This window comes from Lethenteron reissneri, chromosome 48 (assembly GCF_015708825.2).
Source record: "Lethenteron reissneri isolate LAM-NWPU_2019-01 chromosome 48, ASM1570882v1, whole genome shotgun sequence".
In the NCBI taxonomy this organism is placed as follows: Eukaryota; Metazoa; Chordata; class Hyperoartia; order Petromyzontiformes; family Petromyzontidae; genus Lethenteron; species Lethenteron reissneri.
In genome coordinates, this window is record NC_083826.1 from 3,135,404 (window position 1) to 3,148,537 (window position 13,134).

General features: G+C 54.1%; 1 protein-coding gene across 1 annotated transcript in view; it reads left to right on the forward strand.

Moving 5' to 3' along the window:
* Positions 1 to 1,881: 1,881 nt before the first annotated feature.
* Positions 1,882 to 13,134, forward strand: part of LOC133354685 (heparan sulfate 2-O-sulfotransferase 1-like) — a 109,095-nt gene continuing 97,842 nt past the window's right edge. The window contains exon 1 of the mRNA XM_061571735.1: positions 1,882 to 2,717. Within this exon, the coding sequence (XP_061427719.1) occupies positions 2,615 to 2,717 (103 nt within the window). The 5' untranslated portion in view covers positions 1,882 to 2,614. The remainder of the gene's footprint in view (positions 2,718 to 13,134) is intronic.

The following is a 13,134-nucleotide window of genomic DNA, read 5'->3' on the forward strand; positions in this document are numbered from 1 at the left end:
ATCATCTCTTTCACTTCGCTCAATAAACAAAAACCTGTTAAACCCTTACCGATTACGACTTTGACAGATCTCTTCGTTGCTGGATTCTTGACGATTTGGGGGCTTTGGGCTTGTGCTCAGCAACCTTGACGTTGAGTTTCCATTGAAGGAACTGACTGCGTTACGTTGAGCACCTTCAATCAATCGATCGATGGCGCCATCTCTTCCGAGCATCGCTTTTTACACCTTCGCCATTCGTATCGAACATTCGGCGTTGATCTTCCTCGCGAGTGGCGAAGTCGAAAAAATTTCGTAATGGAGGTTTTTTTTTTTGGGAGGGGAGGGGGGGGGAAGGGGTTGTAACGCGTGAAAAAAAAATGTGTCGTTAAACCCGCCACCACCCGACACAGCCAATTATCAAGGCTTGTCGCGTAAACAGAACGCTTGCGCCAATTCGTTACTAGCTCGGCACACGCCGGTTTGTGCGTTGGTGAGTAAACCCGCGACAACATTTACATTCCGACTACCGTGACGTTTCGCCGGTAGTTACAACAACGAGCATCATCAGGCGACAGCCAGGAATTGTGGATCAATCCTCGGTCTTAAATAGACGGGGGGGGCGGGGGGGGGGGATAAATGTGATGTAGTCACTTGCGAAACAATCATGCGCGAAGACCAGAGGGATGGCAGGGTTAAACGCTCGTCCCAACGTCCAAACTTCAGAGCTTCCTCCTTTCATTTCCCACTCCAAGCTGCTGGTCCCGTTGCCCTGCTCCTGAACCCAACTGCGGCAGCAGCAGCAGCAGCCGTAGCGCCTCTCGATCTTGCAGGCAAAGCGGCATTGCAAGCGCCACAAACGTGACCGTTGTTAGCGCGTGGCTTAAGCCAATGTCGCTACCCCAGTTCACTTCTGGGCCACGTTTTGCGTGCGCTACGAGGCAGACGCATTCCCGACTCGCTGTCAATGTCCACTGCGATGTGCGTATCCGGCTCGCGGGATTAATGTTGTGTGCGTGTGTGTATATGAAGCGGTGATTCTTCATGGGGCTTATAGAAACGACTGGCGCGGTGTGAGGGCACCTTGAAGGGTCGTTCAAATATTAGGCACGAGGAAATTAAATCGCTTGAATTATTCAAACAGCCCCGGGTTTGTCGGCTAAAATTCGTCAACATTCGGGAAGAAGAAAAACAACAACAGCAGCAGCAGCAGTGTCACTCGAGGGTGTCTCAGATACGGGGGAAGATCACACTCAATAGGCACACACCCCGACAGGCAGCTATACGAGCAGTCCAACACAGGCGTGGAGGGAAACAGGAGCTCTGGCGGGTGATGGGGGTGCGTGGGGCGAGTGGGTGGAATGAGTGAGTGTGCGGGTGAGTCTTGTACAGGTATGCAATGTTGAACTTCGTTCGCACCGTACGTAGCCAACCGTGCTAATCGGAGGTGCGGGGGAAGGACAACAAACAAGAACACAACAGGCAGGAGTGGATCGCTGAGCGGGTGGGTGAGTCGGCGAGGTGCGTGGGCGAGTGGGTGGGCGTGTGGGTGGGTGAGTGAGTCGGCGAGTGGGTGGGTGAGTGAGTCGGCGAGGTGCGTGGGCGAGTGGGTGGGCGAGTGGGTAGGTGAGTGGGTGGGTGAGTCGGCGAGGTGCGTGGGCGAGTGGGTGGGCGAGTGGGTGGGCGAGTGGGTGGGCGAGTGAGTCGGCGAGGTGCGTGGGCGAGTGCGTGGGCGAGTGGGTGGGCGAGTGGGTGGGCGAGTGGGTGGGCGAGTGGGTGGGCGAGTGGGTGGGCGAGTGCGCAAACGAGAGTGGAGGATGGTGGGTGGGTGGTTTGGGCGTGAAAGTGAATTTGCAGACGAGTCGGTTGAGTGTTGTGAGTGAGCCAGTTGGTTGAGTTGGGTGTATAGTGAGTGGGTGAATGAGCGAGTGAATGAGCGAGCCGGTGAGTTGAGGCTGCGTGCGAATGGCGCTGGCGGTGTGGGTACGCAGTGATAGGGGGGTGCGACAGGGATGACGGGGAGGCAGCGAGAAGCAGTCTGCTTCGGGACAGGTGTGTGTGTGTGCCGTTCTGATCCCTCCCTCTGCTCGCTCTCTCGCTCTCCCTCCCTCTCACCCGCTCTCAACCCCCCCCCCCCCACCTCTCTCTGTCTCTCAGTGTACTAGCCAGCGCTCAATCGTAACAAGGCAATCGCACGAGTCTAGCATAGCAGCTTTTAAGTCATACACAGCGCGGTCATCGCCATATAATACACCACCACCACCACGACGCGGAGCAGGAAGTACTCCACTCGGAGCCAGGCCAATGAATACATTTTCTCTTCGCTCGTGCGCGCGCGCGCAGACACGCGCACGTGCTGGCAGTATTTTGTTTGTATGTAATTTTTAAACGCGGTCTATCTGGCTCGTTCTAAAAATTCCCGGCGTTAGCTTCCCCCGTCCGTCTCCTCCCTTTACCTCCACCACCGACGCCGCCACCAAGTCCAGCAGCAGCATCAGCAGCATCAGCAGCAGCGTCAAGCAAGCAGCAGTACCATCACCATCATCAGCAGCAGCAGCATCCGTTCCCGCTCGCCGTGACTGCTGCTGCTGCCGCTGCTGCTAGCGGCTGCTCCCGCTGAGGCTCGAAGGGGGTCGTCATGCCCGGCCGATTCGGTCTCCTGGCGGCGCTTCTGCTGCTGGGAGCGATGCTCTTCGTGGAGCATCAGATCAGGAAGCTGGAGCAGGCGAGGGCCAAGCTGGGTGAGCGAGCAAAAGACGCGTCTCTGTCTGTGCCTCGCGGTGTCTCTGTCTGCGCGTCTCGCCACGAACCTCCGCTCGCTGTGTGTGTCTCGCTGTGTGTGTGTCTGGTGTGTGTGTCTGCTGTGCGTGTGTGTCTCGCTGTGCGTGTGTGTCTCGCTGTGCGTGTGTGTCTCGCTGTGTGTGTGTCTCGCTGTGTGCGTGTGTGTGTCTCACTGTGTGTGTCTCACTGTGTGTGTCTCGCTGTGTGTGTGTCGCTGTGTGTGTGTCTGCTGTGTGTGTGTCACGCTGTGTGTGTGTCTCGCTGTGTGTGTGTCTCACTGTGTGTGTCTCGCTGTGTGTGTGTCGCTGTGTGTGTGTGTCTCGCTGTGCGTGTGTGTCTCGCTGTGTGTGTCTCACTGTGTGTGTGTGTCTCGCTGTGTGTGTGTGTGTCACTGTGTGTGTCTCACTGTGTGTGTCTCGCTGTGTGTGTGTCTCGCTGTGTGTGTGTCTCGCTGTGTGTGTGTCTCGCTGTGTGTGTGTGTGTCTCGCTGTGTGTGTGTCGCTGTGTGTGTGTGTGTCTCGCTGTGTGTGTGTCTCGCTGTGTGTGTGTCTCACTGTGTGTGTGTCTCGCTGTGTGTGTGTGTCGCTGTGTGTGTGTCGCTGTGTGTGTGTGTGTGTGTCTCGCTGTGTGTGTGTCTCGCTGTGTGTGTGTGTGTCTCGCTGTGTGTGTGTCGCTGTGTGTGTGTCGCTGTGTGTGTGTCGCTGTGTGTGTGTGTGTGTCTCGCTGTGTGTGTGTCTCGCTGTGTGTGTCTCGCTGTGTGTGTGTCGCTGTGTGTGTGTGTGTCTCGCTGTGTGTGTGTCTCGCTGTGTGTGTGTGTCTCGCTGTGTGTGTGTCGCTGTGTGTGTGTGTGTGTCGCTGTGTGTGTGTCTCGCTGTGTGTGTGTCGCTGTGTGTGTGTGTGTGTCTCGCTGTGTGTGTCTCGCTGTGTGTGTGTCGCTGTGTGTGTGTGTGTGTCGCTGTGTGTGTGTGTCTCGCTGTGTGTGTGTGTGTCGCTGTGTGTGTGTCTCGCTGTGTGTGTGTCGCTGTGTGTGTGTGTGTCTCGCTGTGTGTGTGTCTCGCTGTGTGTGTGTCTCGCTGTGTGTGTGTGTGTCTCACTGTGTGTGTGTCTCGCTGTGTGTGTCTCACTGTGTGTGTGTCTCGCTGTGTGTGTGTGTGTCTCGCTGTGTGTGTGTCTCGCTGTGTGTGTGTGTGTCTCGCTGTGTGTGTGTGTGTCTCACTGTGTGTGTGTCTCGCTGTGTGTGTGTCTCGCTGTGTGTGTCTCGCTGTGTGTGTGTGTCTCACTGTGTGTGTGTCTCGCTGTGTGTGTGTCTCGCTGTGTGTGTTTCTCGCTGTGTGTGTGTGTCTCGCTGTGTGTGTGTGTGTCTCGCTGTGTGTGTGTCTCACTGTGTGTGTGTCTCGCTGTGTGTGTGTCTCACTGTGTGTGTGTCTCACTGTGTGTGTGTGTCTCGCTGTGTGTGTGTCTCACTGTGTGTGTGTCTCGCTGTGTGTGTGTCTCGCTGTGTGTGTGTCTGCTGTGTGTGTCTCGCTGTGTGTGTCTCGCTGTGTGTGTGTGTCTCGCTGTGTGTGTGTGTCTCGCTGTGTGTGTGTCTCGCTGTGTGTGTGTCTCGCTGTGTGTGTGTCTGCTGTGTGTGTGTCTCACTGTGTGTGTGTGTGTCTCGCTGTGTGTGTGTCTCACTGTGTGTGTGTCTCGCTGTGTGTGTGTCTCGCTGTGTGTGTGTCTCGCTGTGTGTGTGTCTGCTGTGTGTGTCTCGCTGTGTGTGTCTCGCTGTGTGTGTGTGTCTCGCTGTGTGTGTGTCTCGCTGTGTGTGTGTCTCGCTGTGTGTGTGTCTGCTGTGTGTGTCTCGCTGTGTGTGTCTCGCTGTGTGTGTGTCTCGCTGTGTGTGTGTCTCGCTGTGTGTGTCTCGCTGTGTGTGTGTCTCGCTGTGTGTGTGTCTCGCTGTGTGTGTGTCTCGCTGTGTGTGTGTCTCGCTGTGTGTCTCGCTGTGTGTGTGTCTCGCTGTGTGTGTGTCTCGCTGTGTGTGTGTCTCGCTGTGTGTGTGTCTCGCTGTGTGTGTGTCTGCTGTGTGTGTCTCGCTGTGTGTGTGTCTCGCTGTGTGTGTGTCTCGCTGTGTGTGTGTGTGTCTCGCTGTGTGTGTGTCTCGCTGTGTGTGTGTCTCGCTGTGTGTGTGTCTGCTGTGTGTGTCTCACTGTGTGTGTGTGTCTCGCTGTGTGTGTGTCTCGCTGTGTGTGTGTCTCGCTGTGTGTGTGTGTGTCTCGCTGTGTGTGTTGTCTCACTGTGTGTGTGTCTCGCTGTGTGTGTGTCTCGCTGTGTGTGTGTCTCGCTGTGTGTGTGTCTCGCTGTGTGTGTCTCGCTGTGTGTGTGTCTCGCTGTGTGTGTGTCTCGCTGTGTGTGTGTGTCTCGCTGTGTGTGTGTGTCTCGCTGTGTGTGTGTGTCTCGCTGTGTGTGTGTCTCACTGTGTGTGTCTCGCTGTGTGTGTGTGTCTCGCTGTGTGTGTGTCTCGCTGTGTGTGTGTCTCACTGTGTGTGTGTCTCGCTGTGTGTGTCTCGCTGTGTGTGTGTGTCTCGCTGTGTGTGTGTCTCGCTGTGTGTGTGTCTCACTGTGTGTGTGTCTCGCTGTGTGTGTGTGTCTCGCTGTGTGTGTGTCTCACTGTGTGTGTGTCTCGCTGTGTGTGTGTCTCACTGTGTGTGTCTCGCTGTGTGTGTGTGTCTCACTGTGTGTGTGTCTCACTGTGTGTGTGTCTCGCTGTGTGTGTGTCTCGCTGTGTGTGTGTGTGTCTCACTGTGTGTGTGTCTCACTGTGTGTGTGTCTCGCTGTGTGTGTGTCTCGCTGTGTGTGTGTCGCTGTGTGTGTGTGTCTCGCTGTGTGTGTGTCTCGCTGTGTGTGTGTGTCTCGCTGTGTGTGTGTCTCGCTGTGTGTGTGTGTGTCTCGCTGTGTGTGTCTGCTGTGTGTGTGTGTCTCGCTGTGTGTGTGTCTCACTGTGTGTGTGTCTCGTTGTGTGTGTGTCTCGCTGTGTGTGTGTCTCGCTGTGTGTGTGTCTCGCTGTGTGTGTGTCTCACTGTGTGTGTCTCACTGTGTGTGTGTGTCTCGCTGTGTGTGTCTCGCTGTGTGTGTGTCTCGCTGTGTGTGTGTGTCTCGCTGTGTGTGTGTATCACTGTGTCTCACTGTGTGTGTGTGTCTCGCTGTGTGTGTGTCTCACTGTGTGTGTGTGTCTCGCTGTGTGTGTGTGTCTCACTGTGTGTGTGTGTCTCGCTGTGTGTGTGTCTCGCTGTGTGTGTGTCTCACTGTGTGTGTGTCTCGCTGTGTGTGTGTGTCTCGCTGTGTGTGTGTCTCGCTGTGTGTGTGTGTCTCGCTGTGTGTGTCTCGCTGTGTGTGTGTGTCTCACTGTGTGTGTCTCACTGTGTGTGTCTCGCTGTGTGTGTGTGTGTCTCGCTGTGTGTGTGTTTCGCTGTGTGTGTGTCTCGCTGTGTGTGTGTCTCGCTGTGTGTGTGTGTGTCTCGCTGTGTGTTTGTGTGTCTCGCTGTGTGTGTGTCTCGCTGTGTGTGTGTCTCGCTGTGTGTGTGTGTGTCTCGCTGTGTGTGTCTCGCTGTGTGTGTGTCTGCTGTGTGTGTGTGTCTCACTGTGTGTGTGTCTGCTGTGTGTGTGTATCTCACTGTGTGTGTGTCTCACTGTGTGTGTGTCTCGCTGTGTGTGTGTGTCTCGCTGTGTGTGTGTGTCTCGCTGTGTGTGTGTGTCTCGCTGTGTGTGTGTCTCGCTGTGTGTGTGTGTCTCGCTGTGTGTGTGTGTCTCGCTGTGTGTGTGTCTGCTGTGTGTGTGTGTCTCACTGTGTGTGTGTCTCGCTGTGTGTGTGTGTCTCGCTGTGTGTGTGTGTCTCGCTGTGTGTGTGTGTCTCGCTGTGTGTGTGTGTCTCGCTGTGTGTGTCTCGCTGTGTGTGTGTGTGTCTCGCTGTGTGTGTGTGTGTCTCGCTGTGTGTGTCTCGCTGTGTGTGTGTCTGCTGTGTGTGTGTCTCACTGTGTGTGTGTCTCGCTGTGTGTGTGTGTCTCGCTGTGTGTGTGTCTCGCTGTGTGTGTGTCTCGCTGTGTGTGTGTATCTCACTGTGTGTGTGTCTCGCTGTGTGTGTGTGTCTCGCTGTGTGTGTGTGTCTCGCTGTGTGTGTGTGTCTTGCTGTGTGTGTGTGTCTCGCTGTGTGTGTGTCTCACTGTGTGTGTGTGTCTCGCTGTGTGTGTGTGTGTCTCGCTGTGTGTGTGTCTCGCTGTGTGTGTGTCTCGCTGTGTGTGTTGTGTGTCTCGCTGTGTGTGTCTCGCTGTGTGTGTGTGGTGTCTCGCTGTGTGTGTGTGTGTCTCGCTGTGTGTGTGTGTGTCTCGCTGTGTGTGTGTGTCTCGCTGTGTGTGTGTGTCTGCTGTGCGTGTGTCTCGCTGTGTGTGTGTCTCGCTGTGTGTGTGTCTCGCTGTGTGTGTGTGTCTCACTGTGTGTGTGTCTCGCTGTGTGTGTGTCTCACTGTGTGTGTGTGTCTCGCTGTGTGTGTGTCTCGCTGTGTGTGTGTGTGTCTCGCGGTGTGTGTGTGTCTCGCTGTGTGTGTGTCTCGCTGTGTGTGTGTCTCGCTGTGTGTGTGTGTGTCTCGCTGTGTGTGTGTCTCGCTGTGTGTGTGTGTCTCGCTGTGTGTGTGTCTCGCTGTGTGTGTGTCTCGCTGTGTGTGTGTCTCGCTGTGTGTGTGTGTCTCGCTGTGTGTGTGTCTCGCTGTGTGTGTGTGTCTCGCTGTGTGTGTGTCTCGCTGTGTGTGTGTGTCTCGCTGTGTGTGTGTCTCGCTGTGTGTGTGTGTCTCGCTGTGTGTGTGTGTGTCTCGCTGTGTGTGTGTGTGTGTCTCGCTGTGTGTGTGTGTGTCTCGCTGTGTGTGTGTGTGTCTCGCTGTGTGTGTGTCTCGCTGTGTGTGTGTCTCGCTGTGTGTGTGTGTCTCGCTGTGTGTGTGTCTCGCTGTGTGTGTGTGTCTCGCTGTGTGTGTGTCTCGCTGTGTGTGTGTGTCGCTGTGTGTGTGTGTCTCGCTGTGTGTGTGTGTCTCGCTGTGTGTGTGTCTCGCTGTGTGTGTGTGTCTGCTGTGCGTGTGTCTCGCTGTGTCACCCTCCTCTCGCTGTGCGTGTTGTCTTTGTGTCAATCACACGTGTTTGTAGTTGCCGTGTGGTGTGTTTTGCGAGCGTGACTGTTGATCGCGTGTGTTAGTGTGTGTGTGTGGCAGTGTGTGTGTGAGTGTGTGTGAGTGTGTGTGTGTCAGTGTGTGTGTGTCAGTGTGTGTGTGTAAGTGTGTGTGTGGCAGTGTGTGTGTGTCAGTGTGTGTGTGTGGCAGTGTGTGTATGGCAGTGTGTGTGTGTGGCAGTGTGTGTGTGTCAGTGTGTGTGTGTCAGTGTGTGTGTGGCAGTGTGTGTGTGTCAGTGTGTGTGTGTGGCAGTGTGTGTGTCAGTGTGTCTATGTGGCAGTGTGTGTCAGTGTGTGTGTGTCAGTGTGTGTGTCAGTGTGTGTATGTGTCAGTGTGTGTGTGCCCGTGTGTGTGTGTGTCATTGTGTGTGTGGCAGTGTGTGTGTCAGTATGTGTGTCATTGTGTGTGTGGCAGTGTGTGTAGCGGTTAGCGCTACGCTGCGCTACGAACCTGGCGACCCGGGTTCGATTCCCGCTCACGGCCAACACCCAGTGACGATTATCTGAACCGGTCCTGGGCCTCCCCTAGGTTGACTCAGCCTCAAATGAGTACCTGGTGCGGTGTGTAAACATCGCCACTGGGGAGACAAAGGCGGCCGAGTGTGGTGTTGGCCACCCACCCCCTCGTGTGCTGTGCCGGCCTACAGAGGCTATACGGGTAATATACTTTTGGCTTTGTGTCAGTGCGCGTGCGTGCGTGCCAGCGTGTGTAGAAGAGTTCTCGCGCGTCAGTGTGTCAGTGTGTGGTGTTAACACAGTCTAGGTGTGCTCCTAGTTAACACGTGCATCGTGCATCACGTGCAGCGTGCATCACACACGCACGCGCGCGCGCGTGCCACGCTATTCCTCCGCGTGAAAGGGGTTAACACACACACGGGTCCAGCGCGTTCATCACTATTATTATTATGATGATGACCACTCGTGCCAGTGCGAGCGAGCGAGCCTGCATCTATTCGAACTATGCCTGCAACTCGTGGGGCTAAGGGGGCAGTGTGTGACCACGCGCGCGTTTCGCTGAACGCGCTGCGCTCACACCGGCTGCTGTGCGCGATTATCTGCGACCGGTCCCCGAGGTCGACTCAGCCTCAAACGAGCACCTGGTGCGGCAGTACACACACACACTACACACAAGCACGCCCTGTTGTGTACTGTGTGTGTGTGTGTACTGTGTGTGTGTACTGTGTGTGTGGGGGGGTACACACACACAGTACACACACACAGTACACACAAGCACGCCCTGTTGTGTACTGTGTGTGTGTGTGGAGTACACACACACACAGTACACACACTACACACAAGCACGCCCTGTTGTGTACTGTGTGTGGGGGTACACAAACACAGTACACACAGTACACACAAGCACGCCCTGTTGTGTACTGTGTTTGTGTGTGGGGTACAGACACACAGTACACACACAAGGGTGCTTTAGGCCTACTCTTCCACCCTGGATATCTATTAAGCGGAGCATCCTTAAGTATGCAATGGGTACCCTTTCAGAGGTTTGTATTATGGAGTTAAATCGCGTAAATATATAAATGTGTCGTTAAACCCGCCACCACCCGACACGGCCAATTCGTAAAGGTTTGTCACGTAAACAGAACGTGGCCAATCCGTTACTAGTTCAGCACAGCGCTTGTGTGTTGGAGGGTAAACCCCACGACATTTAGAATTCGAGTCACGTGACGTTTCACCAGTAATTACAACCACCAGCATCATCAGGCGGGCAGCCCAGATTATTTTTACGCGATCGAACCCAGCACACCTCTATTATCGATAATATTGGTCGCGAAAGGCGACTACCTGTTCAACCGATGGGTGCTCTGATGATTCTTTAAAAAATAGATTTTCAGAAAATAGATAATTTCTCGACGTTTCGGGCGATGGCCCTTCTTGCATAACGCATACGCTCATACGCGTGATATCCCACGTGCTGTATGTCCTGTGTGTAGCGTGCGCTATGTTCATACTTCATGCGTATACGTTACTGTTCGTTGTGCTGCGTTACACGTGCAAAGTGCACTGCAACTTGTTTTGAACGACATTGTTTGGCGATGCAGCATTGGCTGTGGTGCACAAATGTGTATTCCTTCGGGCCCGTGACATGAGCTTACAGCTATCACCGCACGCCGACAGGTCCTGCATTGTACAGTGTGTGTGCGTGTGTGTGTGCATTGAACCACGTTCATTGTATCGCGTGTATTGTATCGTGCCTATTTTAGTTCATACGCGATGGATTTGAAACGCTCACTGTGATCCCAGCACCGGGGGGCTCTGAGTGACACAAGCTGCCCGACACGGACGTAGATAATTATCATTGCCACCTTCAAGGTGTCGTCCGAATTCCCTTCTCAATGTCCGGGGTTTAGCTAAGCCACGATGTCGCAGAGCAGGCAGCGAACTGCGAACGCGTTGCAAGGTGCAAACCCATCAGCTGTACTCATCATTGATGACTGCCCCCCCTACCCCCCATGCCCCCCATACCGCGAGTGACTTTTACTCGGCTACCACCACTCGCGCTTGTAGCCTCTTGCTGCTCTGTTGTTGTGGTGGTGGTGGTGGAAATGCCACGCGAACGAAGAGCCGAGTAGCGGCGCAATGATGAAGCAACGTTCCATCGCCTCCGTTGCTGTCGCTGCTGCGTCTTGCTTCGTTGTGAAGTTCAGTGTCAATTTTAATTTTGGAGCTTTCGTGACTGCAGGAATTATTCTTTGGTTCTTTCGGTAAAGTCACGTATAAAAGTTCAGTGTCCCCACCATAATCTCATCCACGTCGAGATTTCATCATCTTCATTAGGGGTCCTTTTTTATTTCAACTGCCCTGGGTAGACAAAGACAAATATCACACGTATAGCCTCAGCAGACTGTTGGGGCAAGTGCTGCACCAATTGAAGGTCGCCACGGCACACGAAGGGGTGGGTGGCCAGCACCACGCTTGGCCGCCTTTGTCTCCCGAGTGGCGATGTTTACTCACCGCACCAGGGACTCATTTGAGGCTGAGTCGACCTAGGGGAGAATGCCCAGGGCCTGTCCAAATAATCTGATTTGTAGCGAAACGCGCTAACCACTGCACTACCGCTCCCCGCGAGGTAGACACACACACAGAGACAACCCTCTGCTAAGTGTACCAGCTGTGTCTACACACGAGGTTGACACCCACACACACAGAGAGACAACCTCTGCTGAGTGTACCAGCGATGTCTCCACACGTGGTAGACACACACACAGAGACAACCCTCTGCTAAGTGTACCAGCTGAGTCTCCACACGTGGTAGACACACACACAGAGACAACCCTATGCTGAGTGTACCAGCTGTGTCTCCACACGAGGTAGACACACACACAGAGACAGTCCTCTGCTGAGTGTACCAGCTGTGTCTCCACACGAGGTAGACACACACACAGAGAGACAACCCTCTGCTAAGTGTACCAGCTGTGTCTCCACACGTGGTAGACACACACACACAGACAATTCTCTGCTGAGTGTACCAGCGGTGTCTCCACACGAGGTAGACACACACACACAGAGACAGTCCTCTGCTGAGTATACCAGCTGTGTCTCCACACGAGGTAGACACACACACACACAGACAATTATCTGCTGAGTATCTCAGCGGTGTCTGTACGACAAACATCACCAGTCTTGTAGCGTACTCGCGCGGCACGTGACTGATTTCTTTCGTGTCTATCTTGAGCCCCAATCGGGAGCCTTTTTTTATTAAGCCATTCCGTCTTCTCCTGCGGTTCTACAGACTCGTAAAAGTTTATGGAGGTCCGATGCGACCGATGTTGCTGCTGCTGCTGCTACCATCCGCAAAATTGGCGTGTCTGCCAACTCAGTCGCTCACCGGAGAAATTCCCTCCCAAGTGTAACCTCGCTCAATTCGAGACGCGCCGAACACTCTTATTCATTATCAATTACAGCTTTGGCAGTGCTGTTTATTGCTGGCCGCTTGACATATTGGCCATTTGGATCTGGGCCCAACAACTGTTGTTGTTGTTGTTGTTGTTTCTTTCTTAAAATTTACGGACGGGGTGGGGAGGGGGGTGTTGTAAAACGTCGTACATTGTTACGTCCGCGTCAAAATGAAATACCGAGCAACTGATGTCGTGTCTTCTTGGTTCTTTCGGTAAAGTCACGTAGAAGGGAAGTAATAAAATAATAAAAATAAAACATAACTTCCCTTCTACGTGACTTTACCGAAAGAACCAAGAAGATGAATCCCTGCAGTCACGAAAGCTTTAAATCGAAATGATGTCGTGGCGTACACGCGGGTTGCCCTCGGGGTGGGGGGAGGGAGTCACGCACGGAGAATTATCCGAGTCTGCAGCGCCGAGGCCGCTCAGTCACGAGGAGTTATCCCCGAGCTGAAGTTCCCATCGAAGGGGACACGGGGGCCATCGTGGCAGCCGAATAGAAGGGGGCAGCTGAGACCGCCGCACCGGCAGAGGCGAGCAGAGGCGAACAGCTGCTGCTACTAGGAGGTCCTGAGTCTCACACTCATCACTCAAAAAAAAACAACCCCCCCCATTCCCCCCATCCCTCCCATCCCTCCCCCACTCCATCCCTCACTCCATCCCTCCCCCACTCCATCCCCCCCATCCCCTCCGTGTAGCCTGTAACAGACCGTTGGGGCAAGTGCTGTTAGCGAGCACCTATGAAGGCCGGCACGGCACACGAGTGGGCGGGTGGCCACCTTGGCAAGGCCCTCCCCTGCATGAGGATTTTTTAATAATGAAACGAAACGAACGGGGTCCTTCGTCCCCTGTATATACAAACCGGGCGTGTGTCTGCGCCGCCGCCGCTTTATAAAAGCCACCTTGTCTAAACCCGTTGATATAATAATAATATTGAAAGAGAAAGAAAAAAACCCTTGCGACCAGGACTTACCGAGCCAACAAGTCCATCCTGAAGGGGGCCGTTGTAATATGAGAGATGTATGGCACACGCGTGGCCACGTGGTTGGGATAGAATGAAGGTAACACAATTCCACAATTTTCTTCCGAAAACATATTAAAATATAACGCGAGCCCGCGGGGTTTCATTGTAAACTAGCTTGTCGCGGCCAAATTGAGTTGCTCGGTGTATACATCTTATATAAATAAATAAGCAGGCCGAACTGTTTACACATTTTTAGCCGTCAGGCGATACGAAAATTCCGGTGATTTTGCGGCAATGTTTTTTTTGCTCTGTTTG